Genomic DNA, 21,770 nt, shown 5'->3' on the forward strand with positions numbered 1-21,770 from the left:
CATTCTTTGCAGGTTTTCGCTCACTCTTGCATACTCAGTCAGCTGTTTTTAGTTCAGCCACTTCCCTTGTGGTTGGCATTACAGACGTTATGACGTGGATCATCACAGATGTTATGGGAATTACTTCTTATGAGTAGAAAAACATGCATGTGACAACGTTGGTCTCAGGAGGGAATTGCTTGTGACGACAGTGGAGATTAGGATTTCCACAGTGACGACAGCGTTTATGAGGAGGCATAGAGACGGATTAGGAGGGCTCAGATTTGGAGAGGGAGTCCCCACACACACACACGCACGATTAAGAAATGTAAATATTATAGACTTGTGCATTTTTTTTTTTAGTCTACCCTTTTCACCTCCCTCTGATATCTTGCAAGAGCTGGCAGATTACAAATTCTTTTTAGTGCTTCCTCAGAGGAAACTCCCACTTGCACAACCTCAACTGCTAGACTTCTCATCCACCCGGTTAAACAGACTCTCATATTGCACACTGTAGAATAACACCCTCTCAGCAAGATAGAAATGAGCATGAACAATGACAGCACAATTTCTGACAACACTGAATACCTGTGCTTATTATCCATTTAATTTGGTAGACAGAGCCAGGACAGACCCCCCTTTGTTTACTGAGCCATGACTGTTTTTTTTTTTTCCTCCTTCCACCAGCTTGCAGGTCCTGTTCCAGGTTCCTAACAAATGTGCTTTGATTATGTTGTGATTAGTGGAGCTGAGTTGATCTGCGCTGAAGCAAATGTTGGTGTCATCTGCCTCCATGAAAACTATCCTCAATAAGTAATTAAATTAGTAGAGTTTTTTTGTTTGTTTCCAAAGGAGAATAAAGGACTCCCATTGAATAAGTATTAAGTGCATTTTTTGGGTTCCTTCTGTGAATTTGAAACACGTTTTGATCACATGTTCAACACAAAGTATACCAAGTGGGGAAAATGATATATTCTTTAATTTACTCTGCTAATGACATTCCCTTCATTAATGACTTGCTGCAGTTTGTCTCCGCTCTTCAACACTTGCTTGTTTACCACTTCTCAGTCTGTTACCCAGATTAATGATATCCTTTCCCCCAGGTATGCACCGTTACTACCAGCACTAATGTGAGACGATGGTGCACTGCAGTGTATATTTTTCAAAAAGCTACAAATGATCTATGATCAACTTATTATGCCATTATTAAACAGCATTTTGGTTTAGCAAAAATGAGCACGATTTGCTCTTGTCTTTGTAGATCAGGATGTCAAATGTGCAAACAGCTGGCCACGATCAGGACTTGACTTTGCAAAGTGTAACAATAACAAACAAATGTATTAATAAAACTAACAGCAGTTGTCATTTTTTTTTTCATTGGCAGCTGCACAGCTTCAGTAAGCAAGGAAGGCATAACACACTACTAAAAACCATGTGGCCAGATGCGCAATAATTATACTTTTTCCAATAATGTGGCCTTCTGTGCAATGTGTGATAAATAATCTTAAAATAGGGTGAATACATGATAATTGTACTATTATGTGAGAGTGTAGTCTGATTTATTTATTTATTTATTTTTTAAACCTGAAGGCATCTGTTCCTTTTGTATCATGTTTCCAGACGATCATGATTAGTTGAATGAGAGAGATGCGCATAGCTTGTCTCGGAACAATGAATACGATTAGTTGAATGGTCAGCTGCGCCAACGCCATCAGGTGCTCAGTCTATATTTGACTGTTGAGCAACAGACAGCTTATTATTTTGTTTACAATTCCTATCATTGTGTTGGCAATAAAGCCACACAGTGAGGATGAGTTTATGAAAAGATACTTGCTTCTTTAAAGAAGCAAATTGTATTTTCCTTGCTAAAGAGAAACAGTGTGGGAGGTGGGACTCCTGATTGAATTTTCATTCCCAAAGAAATAGTTGTTTAGATTTCATATCATGTGCAATAAATGTTGATGCTTTCAGGATGTAAAGTGAAAGACTTTTGACGTATCCCTATTTATAGTCTGGGCCATTTAAGCTGGATATGGGCCAGTCAGTGTGGTTAAATCAGTATGAATGTTGTTGGCTTGGAAACAACACAGTGAGTGACATCAGGATACATTCATGCTGTGGACATTTTATACAAAGCCCAACATTTGTCATGGACCTGATAAATCACAGAAGGGATTTTTATCAACAACTGAACACAAAGTTACAATAAATATATTTTGGATTTTACATACAATATTGTATACAATATTTTTGGCCTATTTAGGCTCACATACCAGCTATATCTAAACAAAGCAATACAGTGACAAGCCACAAGTGTTGTGCTTGTGTAATAATGAAAATGAAAATGATAAAATAAAATATGTAGAGCTTGTAGATTTAGATTTTGTTCTGAGAGCTGCAGTTTTTGATGGTCTTTTCCTCTGGATTGGACCCTGAAAACAACAGCTTTAAGTGACAGGACTGCAGTTCGATAACCACGTCACACAGAAGAGAAACATTTTTGGCATGCTTCACTTTCATGCTCGCAAGCAGTTACTGAGCACAAAGCAGCTTTTCAACATAAGTCTGATCCCGCCGTCCATTTCTTTGAAGTTGAAGTTGTTTTCAAGAAAGGGGAGGTGTACTTATCAAGCCGCATGTATAACTAAGATGGCCACGGTGACGCCAGTGTTCATTCAATGTGTTTTGAGGAACAGCTTAACCTGGATTACGTGGGTCCCACGGAAGGAATCCTTTGGCGCACACTGACAGGGCATCCCCTACACATAAACATGTGGCCTCAGCTCTCTTACACTCTCAAACAGCGTGGTGATGTCATCAGGGTTTTAATGAGGGATTACTCTGACATCACTAGGACCTCTGCCAAGCTAAACCTATTAGCTACACCATGTGCTTGAGGTGCACTGGAGCTCTATGTGCCCAAGTGTGTGACATCCAAGATCCTGCTGAGCACAGCTGTACAGACCATGAGTGCATGTGTCCAGCCACCATCCATCCATCCAGCCATCCATCCATTTCGCCATTAATGTGGGCATCAAAAAGCCATTTAAAACAAAATTTAGGAATGCATTTGATTCAACTGCCACACGCCTAACATGGGATGGCGAACTTTATTTACAAAACTACTTTTCAGATTAATTGTAGCACTGTGATCACGTTCGGCTTATACAAGCACAGCCTACTTAGTCTGGGATTTTTTTTGTTTGTGGTGATTATAAAACTACCAAACAGCATCAGCCTGGATTTCAAACAGGAACTTTTATTGGTGTTTGAGCCACTAGTCCAGTGACTTTGTATGCATGCCACAGCTGATCCAAAACAAAATTAAGGACTTTATTGGTTTATGTTAAAACGTGCTCATGTCAGTCATATTTTAGACCTGAAGAGAGGCTCTTTAATGTCGTCTTCCACGTCAACATTGCATCACTACAGGCTTTGTTGGTGGTTGATATAATTTTCTTTTTCTTAGGTATTAAAATATGCAATTGTTAAAATGTATATCCTGGAATTTGTTTTGGCAAAATTATTAAAAGAATGCTCAATGGAGATATAGTCATAAAGAGTTTCTGCCATTAAGCTGAGACAGTATTAACAGTGCAAAAAATATAACCCTTCCTAAACTAAACTATGTTAATTGGTTTCAAGTCAAAATAATTTTTTGAGAAAAAGATGATTCAAAAAGACAATTGTCATTTCTTCTCGTAGAATATTTCTTGATCTATTACAAGTAAAAATGACAAACAATTATTGTTTCTCAGTCTATTGTTAATAAGGCTTTTTTCCACTGTGTCTGTCCTTTTATGATGGCCTGTGACGTGCATGTCCTTATCCTTTCAGAGCTGGATGCAGCATTATATTACTTTCTTTCTGAAGATCACCGCATTTCTTCTTGTCGTGATTCCTTTAAAATCCGAATTGCACCATAGAAATACATCGCAAAAACATTGCATTCAGCCCTCTAAGGAGAATTGTGTATGTACTGTTTTCAGGCTTTACACATCTATATAGCTACAGTAATGTTTTCTGCACATTTCTGATGTGTATGTGACTCGGAGAACTCAGTTGACACAAATGTTTGTCTGCCTCTGAGAAATATTTCTTCATGCTGCTCTTTGTACATGGCTCTTACATTCAAACGGCCCAAGCATCACCTCAGCGAGAGCACATCACGACACTCCCCCCCCCCCCCCCTCTCTCTCTCTCTCTCCCCCTCTCCCTCTCCCTCTCTCTCATACACACACTAGCAGTGTATGCAGCAAAATGCATATGCACACTTGCAGTACACAATATGTCTGGGTCTTTTGGTCTCGTCCTCAGTGATCACGTTTCACCACATTGTTTTGTTTCGTGTTGGGGGTCGCTTCCTTTTCTCCTTCATGCCCTGGTCAGTTTATGAGACAAACAATAGCTGGGCTGCTTTAAATCCTCTCTGCAGCCTGTGAGTCAGGCAGTTGTATAAATAGAGCTCAGGTAAATCATGCATGGCTGCTGTGAAGTATCAAGTGTCTGCTGTTGGCCATAATGATGATGATAATATAACTGAAATTATGAAATCCACTATAGACCATATTAAAGCTGTTAAAGCAAAATAGTTGACTCCTGATAGAATGCTTAAATAGATCATAAGGTTTTATACTGATTGATATCTACCAACAGACAGAGCCTAGCAAGAGCATTTAATACTTTAATTCTATTTAATGCAGATTGATACAATTCAAATCAGTTAAAAGAAATATACACACAAATATAAAAAAGGTGGTTAAGGAAGCAGTCACTACAAGTCAATAATGTAAAAAGGCATATAAAGGGCATTTAGCAGTGAAACTGGATACATACAACTGATAAAATGAAGAAATACAGAATCACATGGTATATAATGAATAAAACTAACAAAACAACCTAAAACACTGCACCTTTTATTATAGGAGCAACTGTTCATTTTGGAATATCTTCAATCGAATAGTCAGAAATGTGTGGCACTAGTTACCCGAGCAGGTTTATACACAGTTGTATCTAAATTTAGAATCAATTCTGAATAAAACATTTAGCACATGTGAGGTGGTTTTATATGCTTTCTCTTTTGCATACTTGCTGATGCTCGAGACAGGCTGTAGTTGATCAATTGCTGTTTTGGTAATCCAGTTATAAAGCACTGCCTTAGTGGAGTTAATGCCTACTTTCCAGCTTAATCCACTGTCAAATGCTGCACTTGCGTGTTTGACGCGACCATCTGATGGGGGGTTTTAACATTTTATTTGTCGTTTTAATTTTCTCATTACACAATCTGCTGCGGTGCCCTTAGCAACTGGCGTCTGATTGGCTGCGAGGGCCTACCTGTCCTACTCACCATGGCAACCACATGATAAACATGAATCCAGCAGGGGACTGTGAAGGCAGGCAGGATGAGCGAATCGAGTTGAGGTGAAGGAATTGCTCCTTGAGACACATAACAGCTGCTTTTTCCTTTTCCCGAAGCAGCACGACTGCCTGAGAGCTGTTTGTTTGTTTGTTTGTTTTATGCTAATCTGCATTAGCCTTGTGAAGCTGAATTGCCGTCACATTATTCTCTCTTAATCACATTACCTGTGCTGATTTACATACTCTGAAACAAATGTCCAATCATTGCAACAGCACCGGGTTTTCAGCGGAGCTGCGGTTGCGATGGCTTTGAGCCGCCTCAGGTGGCTTCAAGACACAGTTGTGGTTTATTATTCACAGGGTTATATTTTGCTTTCTTGACGGCATTCAGTCAGCTCACATGGAGATGCTTTCTTGATTGACAAAGCAGCTAAACCTGACAGATGGATGCAGAGCAAAGCCCCTCCTCTGCTGTCACTCTCGGTTTTCATCTCCTCACACAGCTTTGCAGCAGGGGGTCACCTGAATAAGCCCCATGCCCTTCCTGTGTCTCCTAATACCCAGCAGTTAAACTTGACTGTCATCCTAGGACGACAGTAACCGCTTTCATTTGCTTCAATAAGATTATTTCACTCATCTGCTTGTCTCTGAATTATCACACCAGTAAAGACAGCTGATGTATCAGGATGCAGGAAGAACAGCACTGTTGCTATGACCCGAAGTATAAGATTCAGTCCGCTAAATCTACTTGATCCAACAGCGGAGGAATTTGTGTCACAGATCCATTATTTATGTGAAAGTGAATTAAGAATAAAATAAAAAATATATTTTAAAGGGAAATATGTCTATAGATATATATGTTCATGTACAGTGTGTACTACTAGAGGGACCAGCGCTGTCTCTCATATCATGTAAACGCTACATACTATTCTTACAAGTTATGGATGTTTCTCCCTCGAGTGAAATTTCAGGATGAACTTAAATACTCTATAGCCTTTAACAGGTGAAGCCACTCTAAATGTTTGAATGCACGTCCCACTGCTCAATTTTCCAATACTTTTTGCACAAATGTCTGTTCTCAAACAAGGAACTTAATGGCAACATTCATAACAGGTGTGGATTCATTAAACAACTCATACATTTCCGGGTTCAATTAGAATTGGTATTTTTGCAGTCCTCCTGTTTACATTTCAACATATTGAGACCAAGATGACACCTAACAATTGATTAACAGTACCTCGTCATAGTGAAGCTTTAAACAGGATGTTATCAGACGGAAGTGGCCACTGAGGCTAGAGTGTCAGAGTTTCATCAGCAGGTTGAAACAGAGAGACAGACCAATGAAAGCTTTATAGACAAGAAGTAAGGTTTTTAAGTCAATCCTTTGACACACAGGCGTGTGTGAGGACTTTGGGCTCTGAATAGCTTTTTTTTACTGAGATATGTAAACACACTCTTAAAATAATCCAACCTACTGACAATAATTGCATGAATGCTCTGAATCTTGTTCAGTCAGAAATCATTTAATTCTTGCAATATTTGTCATGTGGTAGTAAGCAGATGTGGTTGTTGAATTTCAGGTCTGTTTCCATAATTACACCCAGATTTCTGGCTTCTTTTGCTGACCTTGAACCTTTCCTCTTTGGGGCAGGTATAAGGGGCTGTGGTCATTCACTAATGCTGATAGATGTTGTAATGTTCCATGATCTGAGCCAGAGGAAGCATTTAGATCTTTAATGAAAGAGGCCCAAGGATATAACCTTGAGGAAACCCACAAGTGATTTTGATACGCTCAGATTCATAATTACTTATTGCCACACGATATAATTTTGCAAGCAAGATTGAAACCAATTTGTACCCATATGTTGTTTCCAACTGTCAAAAGCAGTACTCGGATCCTGTTATACTGAAAGTGAAACTCTACAGGTGTCACTGCTCGCATAAATATCATTATGCACATAAGTGATGATTCAGTGCTGTGGTTTAGCCAGACTGAAAAATATTCAAGTTATTATTTTCTATCACAAAAGCATAAAAAACTGTCTTATCACTAATCTTGCCTAAAAAATGCATGTTTGATACAAACCTGCAATTATTGATTACGGATGCATCTAGATTATTCTGTTTATTAAAAGAGGGTTTATAACTGCTGCTGCCTTTAGAGCTTTTGAAAAAAGTGCCTGTCTGAAGGGAGTTGTTGACTGTCTGAAGTACAGGCAGAGTGTCAAGGCTGCCTGTTGTGGGCTTGAGGTGCTACAATGTCATTTCGAGCTGCACAGTCTAAACGGTGAAAGAATAGACAGAATATTTGTGTGTGGAGGCGCAAGTTACAGTCATTTTGCCTAAGGTGGACTGACTGACCCTCATTCTTATCTGTACATTTTATGGGGTGAAATAAGATGCAAAATAATGACATGCTGCATCAGACAACAGTTGGGGAGGGACTGATGCTGAGGAATTGGCCTGTCCACAACACCAAACAAAGTATATTATTATTATGTTTAGTGATGATCGCCTGGCCCCTTTAAAGTTAAATATTTGAAGTATTTCTTTTTAAATGTAATTTAAAAAAAGAAAATGGTTTTAGCTTTTACCAGTGTATCAGCCATCCATGGGGCTGCTATGGTATTAATAATGTTTGTAATTTCGAGCTGAATTTATCTACAAAGCCATTGTGTACATTTTGGCTTTATTCTGGGATTTTACTGGGGTTTTTTGTTTCGTTTTTTAGAATACTTAGTTTTAATCAGAGTTTCTGTATCCCTGACAAAAAATATTAGTCACAAATAACAACAACTCAAAATGTCATGCAACAATTGCAAAATAACTGGCTTTATAAAATTTGTAACCGAATAAATACTTGTTGTTTCCCCAGTCCGGCAATCATTTTATCAGATTGTTCTCAAAATTATCTTTACAACAGAAGTGCAGAAGCTAGATAAGAAAATCTCAAACCTTGGCAAAGGTTTGAGATGGATTCAAAACTACAATTACTAGACTATTTTGCATAACACATTCGCATTTTTAAACATGTTCAAAATTAAGATGAAATGAATACATTTATTTATCATGCGGTGTGGAAATCACATTATCGTCAGCTCTGACGCATATTCTTTGTTTGTGTTGCGAGGTGTTTGTCCACACTACAGCTGCAGCTTCCTCCCCTCACTGCTACACACTGAAGATGATGATCAGCCTCAGCAGGCCCTTAAGTATTTAAAGTGTACTGCATTGAGGTTTAACAGCCTGAATACATAAATGTGCTCAAGATTATAAGTATGATAGTACATGATTTAGGACACATTTATTTTTGAAGTGAATATTCCTATTCATGAGACAGATAGACGGACAGACGGCAGCATGCAATATAAATAAATATTGTCAGTTGTAACATCTTTCAGCTTGACATGTTATTTTCTCATCATAGACTAGCTGCCATTTCTGTCATTTGAGTATTCCTTACATTTCTCTTCCTCTTTATTGACTTCATATCACATCTTACTGCACTTAAAGCTCTTGATCCCTCTGTCTCTATCTCACTTCCACTTTGTCTGGATATGTTGTCCATAAGCCCCAAATGAGGCCAGTGACCCCATCCATCGCAAGCTCTTTAAAGCCTGCCTTGTCTTTCTGGCTCAAAGCCAGTTAGTTAGTTTAGTGTTATATTCACTTTTGTACCGTAAAGTCTGCAGTCCCTTTGACCCCCACATTTTAATCACAGATGCCACATTCAGCTTCTTTTCAGGTTAGCATATTCTTTCTTGGTGTTTTCGGTAGGTATATTTTTCATTAGGTTGTCTTTTAGCCATATTGACAAGTCAATTCAAAAATCTGATTAGCAGCATTTTAATTTTTTTTTGAAATAGTGACGTACTTAGCTTGTCTTATACTCATCAGTTACTTGAAAGGGCGATGCAGCTTGTATGTGCATGTCTCAGTGTTCAGATACAGAGATTCTGGCTTTCTGATTGGGAGCCTCTGGGACAATGAGTGACGACAGCAATGCCGTCTCCCGGAGCTCTGTAACAGCACGCCACTGCAGCTGACAGTGTATGGCCACACTTGTGCTTCTGTTACAGGTTGTGTGCGTTATGTGAATGAAGTGAAGGCGTGTGTGGCGTGGGTGTGATAATCCATGCATGTTGAATCTGGTGTGTATGTGATTCAACAGTTGCCTGCACTATTACAGCACTTGTGTGTGGCACTGGTGAGCTGTTCAGTGTGAACACAGAAGCCTGTTGTGTCTGTCATTGCATCTGCGACTTTGACAGGCGCCCTGTCCACCCAGGAGCTGTTGTCACATGCTGGCTGCTTCTGTCAGAGCTGAACAGAAGCTGCAACTCCACAGAGACTGTGTGTGTGTGTGTGTGTGTGTGTGTGTGTGTGTGTGTGTGTGTGTGTGTGTGTGTGTGTGTGTGTGTGTGTGTGTGTGTGTGTGTGTGTGTGTGTGTGTGTGTGTGTGTGTGTGTGTGTGTGTGTGTGTGTGTGTGTGTGTGTGTGTGTGTGTGTGTGTGTGTGTAGACTAATTCCACACTTCTCTAGCGTCACAAGGACTTTGCAGTGAAAGTAGTTTTGGTTTCTGGGGGTCTGCTGCCCCCTAGTGACAAAATATTTCCAATTCCATGATTCTAGTCGATAGGGGTGGCTTTACTTTAAACGTAGAACATCTTGTGAAGTATTTTAGTTAAACTGAATGGTATTGTCAAAAAAAAGCTCTGTATATCTTTGATAAAACTAATCAAATTTAATGGTCAAATTTCCTTTTTTTTTTTTTACTTATTTCTGACCGGGTGAGATATTACAAATGTGAATTAATGAGGGAGCTGGTTACAATCCTTCTGTTGATGGTTCACTACTCTAGGTGGTTTCTAACTGCTCCCTGGAAGGTAACTACATGTTGGAGTGGAACTTTCTGTGTGCTGTTGGTGCCAGTTATAAACCATCTAATTGATGAGGGTTGTTCCGTAAAGGCCATCTGGTGTCAAACCAGAACAATTATGCTGATATTTAATCACACTCCTAGTCCAATGGCTTGTCAATGTCGATCCCTCTATGGTGACCCCCAGAAGTGAGCATCCAGAAGACAAACTAAAGCTCAACATAGTTTTAGAAGGTATTCATAGCAGTTGTAATATTTTACTTCCATTGGTTTGTTTTTTTATTATTAAATCAAGCCAATGAGATCACTCTGTAAAATTAAAGAATTACAGAGACTACATCGACTTGAATTAGTCTTTTAATGCAACCACTATTGCTCAGTGTTCCACAACACAGAGACCTGAGCCGAGAGATCAGCGATGCAGCAGTGAAAGCTGAAGGATCTTCACCTCAAAGGGTTGACAGCAACTCAAAGCCAGCCAGTCCACGCTCACACAGTTTGAAGGGAGAAGAATGAGCAGAAAACTACACCCTTATTTCACCAAAACGCAGCACAAAGCCAATGTGTTTAATTTGTACAGAGAGAATGTATTTATTTTCATTGTGGGAGAACTGGACCACCCAGAGATAACCCACATCAGTGCTCACAATCTCTATTGTTTATGTTTTGTTTAGTAGACGTCCCAGGTGATGACGATTCACGAAACCAAATAGATCCCCCATAATTGTAAAATGAAGGCTGCATCCTCCTGAAGAATGAGGCTTTATCCTTCCTCTCCTGGCTGTTAACTGTCGTGGTGGTGGAGCTGGGTGAAGATACTTTAGAAGTCCTCCTCTGGAACAACTACTTCAACTTCACCCTAAAGCTTGGCTGGGCTTTTCTCCTTGTCTGTTCAGAGCGCCTCTGTCCCAATGTTGTAAGTTCTTGTTCAAGACCTACAGCCTCAATTATTTTGGCTCCAAGATATATTGAGTACTTATAGTAGTTGTTGAACTTTTAAAATTACAGTATTAAGGCCAAGTGTCTACAGCCATGTTCACGTTTTTTACCAGCTCTGGAGCTGCTGATCTAATTCGGAGCTTAGAGAATTTGCATTTCTCCTGGGCGACACCCAACGCTGCAACAAAGCACTGATACAGGGAGCATCCTAAGTTGACCTGAATGTCTACTGGTGTCCCACGGTGAGAGCTCTGCCCCTCTGGTGAGGCAATGTTGGCCTTGACCTGAGGAACAACAACCTCCAACAGTTTCCCAGTTATTTCATCCAGAAGGTCATCACACGAATCACTGGGCAGGGTGATCATCCACCCAGTTATGTCTCCGTCTGCTGATGCCTCCGACTCGTCAGCTGTAATCAATCTTATATGATCAAAGACGATCATCTCTAACTCCCCTGATGTAATCAGGGGGACGTCTAAATCGTCGCCAAGCATTCCAAGCATTTCTGCGCTTTTTCACTGTTCTGTAATTTGTAGAATTTATTTGTTTGCGGAGTAGAATTGTGGAATGGGAAGGGAATCACTACTATAGAGCACTTTGAAAAGACGCATAGGAGGATCATTTTAAGAGGGTATGCAGATGAGGGGCTAAGTTGAAGGATCATATTGTATATACATTTTGGTTAACTATTGATTGTGATTTATTTTTTATAAAAGTCATGTCAACTCGCATGTCAGCCCCCAATAGTAGTGCAAATTCTTCATGTGGCCCTTTGGGAATATTAGTTCTTCAACCCTATATTATACTATAAGTGTGATAAAAAAGATATATATAATAACATGGCTAATCGCAATTATTTGACATGCTGACAGTTTTTGCCATCTATAGCCCTTCTTGGTGGTTATCTGTGGGAAAAGCGAAATTAGTTCTCTCTCTCTCTCTCTCTCTCTCTCTCTCTCTCTCTCTCTCTCTCTCTCTCTCTCTCTCTCTCTCTCTCTCTCTCTCTCTCTCTCTCTCTCTCTCTCTCTCTCCCTCTCTGTACTTTGCTCCACCCTTCTAACCCTCTCTTCAACACAATAATTCTTCCTATTTCTCTATCACGCCCACAGTGAGCCCCCTCCTCTCCTGCACACCTTTCCTCACATCCCCTCCTACCACTAGAACGTCACCAAGCTCGTCCTTCGATTTGTTCTCCCCTTTCTCTCCTTCCACATCTGTCTGGCACAAGTGCATGTTCATCACAGATTGACAACATTCGTCAGAATGAGTTTGCCCGTGAACTCAGATTATCTTTCTCTGGAGAAGATAGCACGATACCGACACGCTTGCTCCAATGGCTCGCCCTACGCCACCAACAAGCCCATCGACATCAAACCTCGTGGCAGAAGAGGGTATGGCTCTACTCCGAAACTGAAACAGTCTGTACAATGGTTTGCAGGTGTCAGGGACTGGACCGAGATTTTTTGCTTTTTTTTGCCTGCAGTGATTATAGTTTTCATGTAAAACACTATTTTATGTCATTTGCATTCATCAGCCTATACTTTTTAGTAAAAAAAATTTCTCTACAGTTGATGTTCAATGTTTGCCTGTGTGCGACAAGATCATAGGCTATGTGACGAATGAATGGCAGGAAGGCTTTTGCTTTGTGTATGTGTGTACTAATAGTAATGTGAATGTGTTTGACCATATGTGTTTGTATGAGTGTACACAAAGTGTGTGTTCTCTCTTATCAGAACATTAGCTGCTGACCCCCCCCCCCCCCATGTAGCTCAAACCTAGAACTTGAGCAGCAGAGTGTTGTGTAAACGCTCGTTGCTTAGTGGCTGGTTGTATTGTCAGAGCTCTGTAAAAGCTGCTGCTTTGCTGTCTGCTATGCTGAAAACCTACGGTGGATTTGAGTTTGTATAACTGTGTGTATTCACATGTGCCTGGATGTATGTTTGTGTCTCTTTCTGCTCTGGAATGGGGGGGGGGGTTGCTGTTTTTCTTTTACAAAACATAGTTAAGTGCAGGGTAAATCATAAATAAGCAGGTTCCATCTAGTCATCAGCTGAAGCATGGTGGATGGGTCTGTTCGCTAACTGGAGCAGAGTGTGAGCTAATCATCTGACTACTCTCTGTCCATTAGAGCTCACACAGAAATTTCAAGGCCTTGTTAGGCCCATTTTCCCACTGCATTTGTCTGACTAACATGTATAGCACGACCCCTGTCAAAACTAAGTGTGTGATCATCTCATGTACATCCGTTTTCTCTCTTTCTCTGATTGTGTGCATGGACTGAATTTCCACTGCGAATGTGTGTGCCTCCGTAGTATTTAAGTACAAAGCAAGAGTAATGGCTGCAGGCGTTTGTAGACATATAGATATGGATGAGAGGCCCTATCGATACTGTGGACCAGCCATCTGTGCTTCACTGCCTGCTTGTTAGTTAAGTGCTATTTATATCAGCATTTACTGGGTGTGTTTATCTGCACCATGGACTGAATGTGCTTCATGGTTCTTTAAAAAGAAAAAAAAGAAAAGGGAAATCAATAAGTTTGTCAATTAGTGAGGGCACCCAATCCCTGCCAGTGGATTTATGACAAGAATCATATTCATATTCTGACACTAGGTGGCAGTGGTGTAACTCCGTTACCCGTGGCTGCACAGATTAAATTGTTTTACAATCTCATTAAGAGGTGCTTATTGGATAGAGCTTTATTTGATTTGGTATATTGACATAACACCAACTGCTACTGTCTTTTTGACTACTGAGTGAAGTTTTGTGGATGTATATGTTAGGCTGCCATTCAGATGATGTTATCCATGGATGACAACCATACTCACTAAACAGACCAGATTCATCTGTCAAAGTCGACTGATAACACACAGACAGTCTGATCACTGCCTGTCTTTCTGCCACAACACTTTTACTGTCCCCGCCCCCACAGACCCCGAGTTGTACAAATCACTACAGAAGAATGACGTAAACGAAAATGCTATCAATTTTATTGGAAATATTTTTTGTTCATGCTTTATCAAGGTGTACCATTCATTAACAGGAGTTTTGTTTGCAGTTGAATCCCATACACAAAAAAACAAAACTGGTGACCAAAAAACTTAAACCTCTTGTCAAAGCCTTGACTATTTTGTGTTTCATTTAATTGTATAAAGAAATACTCTCTACATTTGGGTAACACACACACACACACACACACACACACACATACACACACACACACACACACACACACAAATACACACACACACACACACACACACACACACACACACACACACACACACACACACACACACACACACACACACACACACACTGGCTTGTAGTAAATATAAGCCTCCCTCAAGCATTATCAGCATTATAGGTTGTTTTATGTGCAGCACATGATATAGACTAAACAGTCAAACATTTAAACATACCTTCTCATTTAATGTTTTTTCTTTGTTTTCATGACTTTTTACATTGTAGATTCTCACTGATGGCATCAAAACTCTGAATGAACACACATGGAATTATGTAGTTAACAAACAAGTGTTTGTTGACAATCTAAAGTAAATAGTCAAGAAAATAAATGCAAAAAAGCATTGAATGTGAAGGTGTATTCAAACTTTTGGCCGGTGGTGTATACTGTATATATACTTTTATACATCTTTGTTTAATCTCATTCCCATGTCATCTCTTTTTTAATTTATGGTATTTTGGGTTTGATCATGGATGAAAGATCTGTGGTTTTTCCACTTTTCTATAGGAAACTGCTTTGTTTTGTTGTTCTTCCCCTGACCACGTGGAATGTGCAGACTATGGTAACAGGATTAGTTTCACCATTTTGGCCAACTATGAACTACATCATCCTGCCATGCTACACTCACTGCATAAGTCATGCCTAATGAAGTTACTGTGAGTCACTTTGAACACATTCAACATGGACATGTGTCAAACTGCATGGCTGTCACAATATTAAATCTTCATGATAATAATGTAATGTCCCACATATCACTGTAGGACAGGAGCGTTCAGTCATGTCAAAAATGTTTTTGGCAGTTTTGCACGTTCGAGAAAAAAAATCACTTAAAAATATGTTGTTTTTAACTTTTGTAAGATGAAGCCATAATGTATTTATTATTATTATTATTATTATTATTATTAATACTTCTTTTTTTTAACCTTTGGGGGCCAATTTTCTAGTTTTGGGTGCTAGTGCCTTAAAAACAGTTATTGTAGCCTCAAATCCTCTTCATTCAGAAAATTTTGATTTTAAAGAGTCATTCAGCATCTTTTTTTTAAAGATTTTATAAAATGTTATCATGAATAATTTGTAATTGCCGTATACTAAACAATGTTATATCGCTGTGGCTTCATTGGTCAACATGTGCGTCAGTATACATTTACCCATGCCAGCTCATCTGCATGTGCGTATACAGGCTATTAGCATACGACATCTGTCTTGCCCTTTCCTCTGGTCTGCCTCCTTTTTTTCTCTGACATAAAAGCACATCCTCGTATGCATTTCCTATTATTTTTTTTCTTTCCTCTTCCGTAACTCTCATGAACAAAAGCCGACAAAACACCCTCTGAATGATGTTACTCCATTGATGTCGCCGATCACAGCCAATTGTATTACTGATGACATGGAAATAATTTTGTGATTAAAAAGCTGCACATGTGTGGATGCACCTGGCTTCATCGTGGTCGGAGGTGTTGTTTGTGATCATGATTAGGAGTTTAGAAATTATGCCAAGATCAGCAGAATACTAAAACTAATAGGTACACAAGATATGTTTTTAAAGGCAGTTTATTTAAAGCTGAGGAATTAAGATTTTCATGCAACTGTATGAGGTTATGTATTTCTAATAATAAGGCTAAAATGGTTGTCCATAATGGCTTTGACGTGTTGCATGTGTATAGGTATTTGTTTCCCCTTGATGGACTGGTGCTGTGTTTTCTCTGTGATCCTTCAACATACAGCTTAGAAACATGACTGGTGATTGACGTGTCAGAGAGCTCCTGCACCTTTTGGCTTGGTTGAATTTACACCAGACATTTGCACCAGCATCTGAGCTTTGTATTAAAAAGTATTTCATAGTCATTGACGTGCTGATGTTTCTATTTCACAACATGTACGAGTCTTTCAAGATTAATGTCATTTGAATTTAGCAGAAAACTATATATTGGTACTATTTTGTGTTTACGGGCAGGAAAAGAGATTAATTTTATAGCATCAGTTTTCCTGTTGTCATCCACAATTGTTGTTCTTAATATAAGAACAAAAATATGCCTTACACAATATGGTTGTAATAGTTCTTCCATGGCTGTGTAACTGAAAGCTGTATAACTTATTTGTGTTTATGTTTTGCTTCATACTTTGGATTCACACCACAAAGCTCAGCCGACACACCATCACCTCTCCACATCATTGGCATGCTTAGCAGTTGGTTTTGGGTTTCTGTGGTGGCTGAGTGATTGACACTTGAGTCGATTGTTAGGATTGCTGGGAGACGCAAGTCCCGCCCTTCAAGGAATTACTACGACCAAAGCAACCCCTCCCACTCCAAATGTACCCAGGCTGCAGCTCAGGCGAACACAGAGGCAGAGGCAGACGGAGACCCATGTAACTCACAGACAGAGACATAAGAAGACAGAAGGAAAGAGACAGATATAAAGGAGGTTGAGGGGCAGCATTGCCATCCAAGAGAGAGAGAATATCTTGTTTCTGCCAGCCTGGAGAAAAATAGAAAAACACCAGCACTTGGATAAGAGAGAGAGGCAGAGTGAGAAAGAATAAGAGTTAGGGCATGGCTGGATTAGCGAAGTGGAAGATCACACGCTGATCTGGCAAGAAAGATAAGTGTAAGTAAGAGAGAGAGAGAAAGCGCGTGAGTAGGGCAACAAACTACCTGCTGTCTGTGGATCGGAGCTCAGAGAAGAACAGCTGAGTGGAATACCTTTGGAAAGAAGAAGGTGGGACCTGACTGGACCTCAAACAGCCCGGCTGGAGTGACCATTCCAACAATCTCAGTGAAGGGATTCGCACTGGTTCACTTGAGATCAGAGAGGACTGTACTCGGACATCAGTGGAGGCTCGGTGGCTGTAGGTGGACGAGTAGTGGAAGCACGTGTGTCTTTATATATGTGGACGGAAAAATACACAGTGTGTGTGGATGTGGAAGGACAAGCCAGACCATGAGCATCATTCTTAAGCCACGGTCACGCTCTACCAGCTCATTGAAGAACACGGAGGGAATATGGTAAATAAACAGGAAGCTTTGTTCTGCTGGCAACATTTCAACGTTGATCCTGTTTTGTGTGTGGCTCTTTTGTTCTTTGTTCACTTGTTTGTTTTCTTTACTGCTGTTTAGTTGCACGTGTGTGTGTGTGTGTCATTTCTTTTTTTCACTAATGGAAACTCCTTCCATGGTTCAGTGACGCAAAAGCCCTTTCCTGACACATCTACAGGATACACAAGTTTTTAACCAAGCTTTCTGAGGTCAGATGATTGCATTTGCTTTTCCTTGAGACTGAGATGTGTTCGCTTCATCCAACTAACTCGGTAACAACCTGACACTTGTTCTCTGACCACAGTCTCGGCCTATGAAAACACTGAAAACACAAGGTGGGGAACCAGCGAAGGTCTCCTACACTGAGGAATGTTTTGCACCACTCTTTAAATTCTCCTGCATGCACATGGCTCCAAATAAACTCAGGATGCAGAGTGCATTGCCAGGGGCTCTCTCTTGTGTCTCCTTCCCCCTCATGTCTCAGCTTGTCCTTGCTTGTCAGCGCTCATCTCTCTGTAAGAAATCCCCCCGTCGCCTGAACATTGAAAGTGAATATTCAGTTATTTGCATTATTTTGTTCCCAGGTAGGCACGCAGATGGTTCAAAACAGCAAGGGACCAATATATCTGTGTAGTGTGAGTTGGGCACTCTGCAGCTTTCAAAGTGATCCCACAAGTACTGTTTGGTCTTAGGCAAAAAAAAAAAACCTTTAATGGAGTAGAGACAAACATATGAATTGAATATGTTGAAATTAGGTTTTGTGGGGCATTCCTTTCTTATGCCAGTGCCAAAAATAGACAATACTATGTTGTGTGCTTATTTATAAAAGGGTATAAATCCTTCAGTGTGACCACAAATGAAACTGATCTTGGTTGTGAAGCTGAATGCAGATTGTGGCTTTCTCTCATTAAAGGCTGAGAATCTGGCCGTGGCTGGTTGGTATGAGACATCTTTTTGAATGGCTACCAAAAGCAATGCTCAGCTGGACAAGACATACAGTCTCTTCCATCTGTCCTGCCCTCCTCTCTTCTGTTATTTACTGTTTTATCTTGGCTTCTTTCACTAATTCGTTTCATTACCTTTCATGATATTATTATTTGTGAATTCACAGTTCTTAGAAATTGAACTTGATTGTCAGGATCAGTTGAAACTGAATTGTAGTGTCAGTTGTTTTTTTTTTCTTTTTGGGTCAGGTCTGCTTATAAAGACAAAACATTAAGCATTCATTTTTGTGATTCTTTGGCTGTTTAACCTTATGTGTACTTGTGTTGAGAGTTTGATGTGTGCCCTTGATGGTCTTACTCACTCAAACTGACCCATCTGTGAAAATGTAGGCTTGTTTACAAAGAGGTGTGGTATTTACTAGAGTTGAGTTTTGGAAAGGTAATGGATAAGAAAAAAGAGAACAAGCTGTTGTTTCCGAAATTCAGTTCCCACATCCATTTTATTTATTCCCAAAATTAAAATCAGAGGTGAAGTCCTGTGTTGTCAGATGAAGAGAATAGAAGTGAGCAATGTGTGACTGTGAACTCCGGGTTTGCATCTGGCCTTTGTCAGTCCCCAGCTGAGCATCTCCGTAAATGCTGAAGGTTACATGTCTGGCCTCTGAGAGGGGCCTGGCAATGTGCAAGTTATCTAACGTATTATCCAGATTTGACCTTTACTATTCCAGGCCTGAAACGATGAATAGGATTGAAAATAGGTTTCTAGTTAAGTGGGCCTCTGTGTACTGTATCTTAGAGCAGAACTGGTTTGTTTTGCTTTGACTATGTGAACCGAGATGACGCTGCATCGCCATGGTGACCTCTTTGTATGTCTCTCATGTTTGACTGAGTTTTTTGAAAGGTGCAGTGACAGCGAGTATCAAGGCGCCGTCACAACTCAAGTGAAGGATTCACATTATGTGTACCTTCAAGGGAAAAAAAAAGCAGTGGGGAAAGAAAGGTGACGCAAACTGCTGTGCTCAAGATTTGACTGAGGAAGCAGTGTGATATAACTCTGACGCAAAATAAGCATTTTCCCTTTCCATTCTGTCAAATTCATTCTATGAATTGAAATCGTCACTTGAAAAACAAGCACCTTTCACAAAAATCACAAGCAAACATGGCATCAGATCTTTTCTTTTCTTTTTTATTCATGTACAAATTCAATTCACACGGCCTGGTGGGTGTTAATTTCATTTAGTGTATTTGCAAGGGTGCTCCCACTCCTGTCAATGTGTGACTGAAAAGGGGTGTGTACAACTATGAAGCAAGCAAAGGGAAAGTGTTTTTGTTATCAGTGAGTGGTGATACTCTTATCAGCTCTGCCTGGCTGTTCAGTGTGTTCAGGCCTCTTCAAAAGTGTTTTGTCTCGAGTGTAGGATATTTATTTTATGTCCGCTGTATTGTTTGTCATTCAAGGTTATTGCATTTGACATAAGTTCGATGGGTGTATTCAAGAGAGTGTTTAAATATAGAACTTAAAAGAGTTGCTTTGTTACAATGCAGTCAATGTTGATGGTTCAATTGTATTTAAATAAAAAAAGAAAGAAAGAAATATATACGCTAAGGGAGGATTCTCAACCCCTGATACCACCTAAAGCTACTTTGTCACTATTACAACAACTCCAAAGTTGTTTAATAGTCTTGTTGGAGTGAAATGTTTTCAGTTTCAAACATGTATGCAAACAGCATTATTCTTCCATGATCACACTAGCCTTCTTTGCCAAAGCCAATAATACCACAAACTTCACTTCATTATGCTCAGTTTAGTCATATTTTTGGGGGAAACTGTTTTTTTATTTCATTCAAAAAGAATATACAAGGAGTATTTAAAGTACATATAAGAGCAGTACAAAAACTGTCGCTGTACTGAACTAACTGAATGAAAACATGTTCCGGCAAATCCTCATTTTCTGAATTAAAATTCAACTTAACACACAAGTTTTTCTCTTATGAGTCTGAGGAAGTGACAGCATGTGTTTATCGCCATTCCACAGCATGTCTACACAGAATGATGGCTGTGTACAGATGTGCCGTATGTGTCCAATGATTATCTTTCAGCGCATTTGTTCTTTAGCTTGTTTGTTCTGAAAGAACAAGTACAGCAGGGCCTCTGAAGAGGTTGAAAGTTGAGTAGCTGATTGCCAGATTTCTTCAGAAGATCTTTATTCTCTTGAGAATCATAGACAATACATATTTTTGTCATTCTAGTTAAAGACTTGATTTGAAATATCTGGATGGAGTTCATGCATTGGTCTGCTGCTGTTGTTAGACTTAATGAGTTTTGTGACAAACTCAGTCATAGAAATGTTTTCAGAAAGTGATTCCTAGTTTTGGCCTCCGCCAGCTATTGTTTTTTTTAAAATCAGGAAATCAAAGTGAAAAGATCTGAGAAAAGACACCCCCCCCCCGCCCCGACCTCCAGATGTATTATGCTTTTGCTCTCTGGTGCCCATCAGGGGCCCACCAGCACCTCATGACTTCGAATTTGCAAGTAAATTGGTCCATATTTATGTTTTGATCTTTTTTTTTTGTTGGTAATCACAGATATTTCAAGCAATGCTATTGGCTCTGCCGTAACATCTAACTTGCATAGCTTTTTAAAAATAATTTTGCAGCACATGCTTCTAACAATCTGTCGTGTTGTCCATCTGTGTGTGTTACCTTTGCTCACAGTGTCTTGTTAATAAGACATAGAAGGCTCCTTGGCATTTAGAAAAGGAACCAAGGTTGGTGTACACTTCCAAGGTGACTTATCGCACTACTTACATTCCTCATGAATACACTGACTTGATCACACACACCAGGCTCTGATATGTCCCTCCTTGTCCTTACTTGACTACATGCTCCCCTCTGTGTCCCCACTGCTTTCTAAAATAAATTGAGTGTCATCTTCCCTCTGTTCTCTTCAACACCGGGCTACACTCAGATCTACACTACACAACACTCCTAACTGATCTGGGACTCCAGCTTTTGCATTTTTTTCCCCCCTAAGTATGGACTTGTTGTTGACTTGTCGAGTTTCAGTTAATATGTCGAATGTAAACTCTTCACTTGTGTACGCATCTTGAAACAAGTTCATGTTTGCATTGCAATACTGAATGATATTGTTGGAATATAGAAGCCCACTGTCCTCTGCCCAGTTTATTTATCAGAGACTCTTGTGCACTGTCCTCTTTCCCCAGTCTGTCTCCTCACAGCTCTGTCACGTCAACTCCTGTGGTGTTTATAATTGCTCAAGTGACCCGGGGCTCAAAATGAACGAGTCAGTGATCAATTTCGGGAAAGAGAGACAGACAGACGGGTGGAGAGAGGGAGAGGAGATGGAGACAGACATGATACAGAGCCAAAGAGAA

General features: G+C 39.9%; 1 protein-coding gene across 3 annotated transcripts in view; it reads left to right on the forward strand.

The window, feature by feature from the left end:
• Window positions 1–21,770, forward strand: part of pde4d (phosphodiesterase 4D, cAMP-specific) — a gene marked incomplete at its 5' end in the record, with an annotated part of 143,251 nt that overhangs the window by 90,580 nt on the left and 30,901 nt on the right. The window contains one exon of one of the 3 annotated variants that reach the window (XM_080499485.1): window positions 17,337–17,401. The exons of the other annotated variants lie outside the window; for them this stretch is intronic. Within the exon in view, the coding sequence (XP_080355611.1) occupies window positions 17,337–17,401 (65 nt within the window). Of the gene's footprint in view, window positions 1–17,336; window positions 17,402–21,770 lie in introns of those variants that run through there. 3 annotated transcript variants of the gene reach the window in all.

Source organism: Blennius ocellaris (assembly GCF_963422515.1).
Source record: "Blennius ocellaris genome assembly, chromosome: 7".
Taxonomy (NCBI): domain Eukaryota; kingdom Metazoa; phylum Chordata; class Actinopteri; order Blenniiformes; family Blenniidae; genus Blennius; species Blennius ocellaris.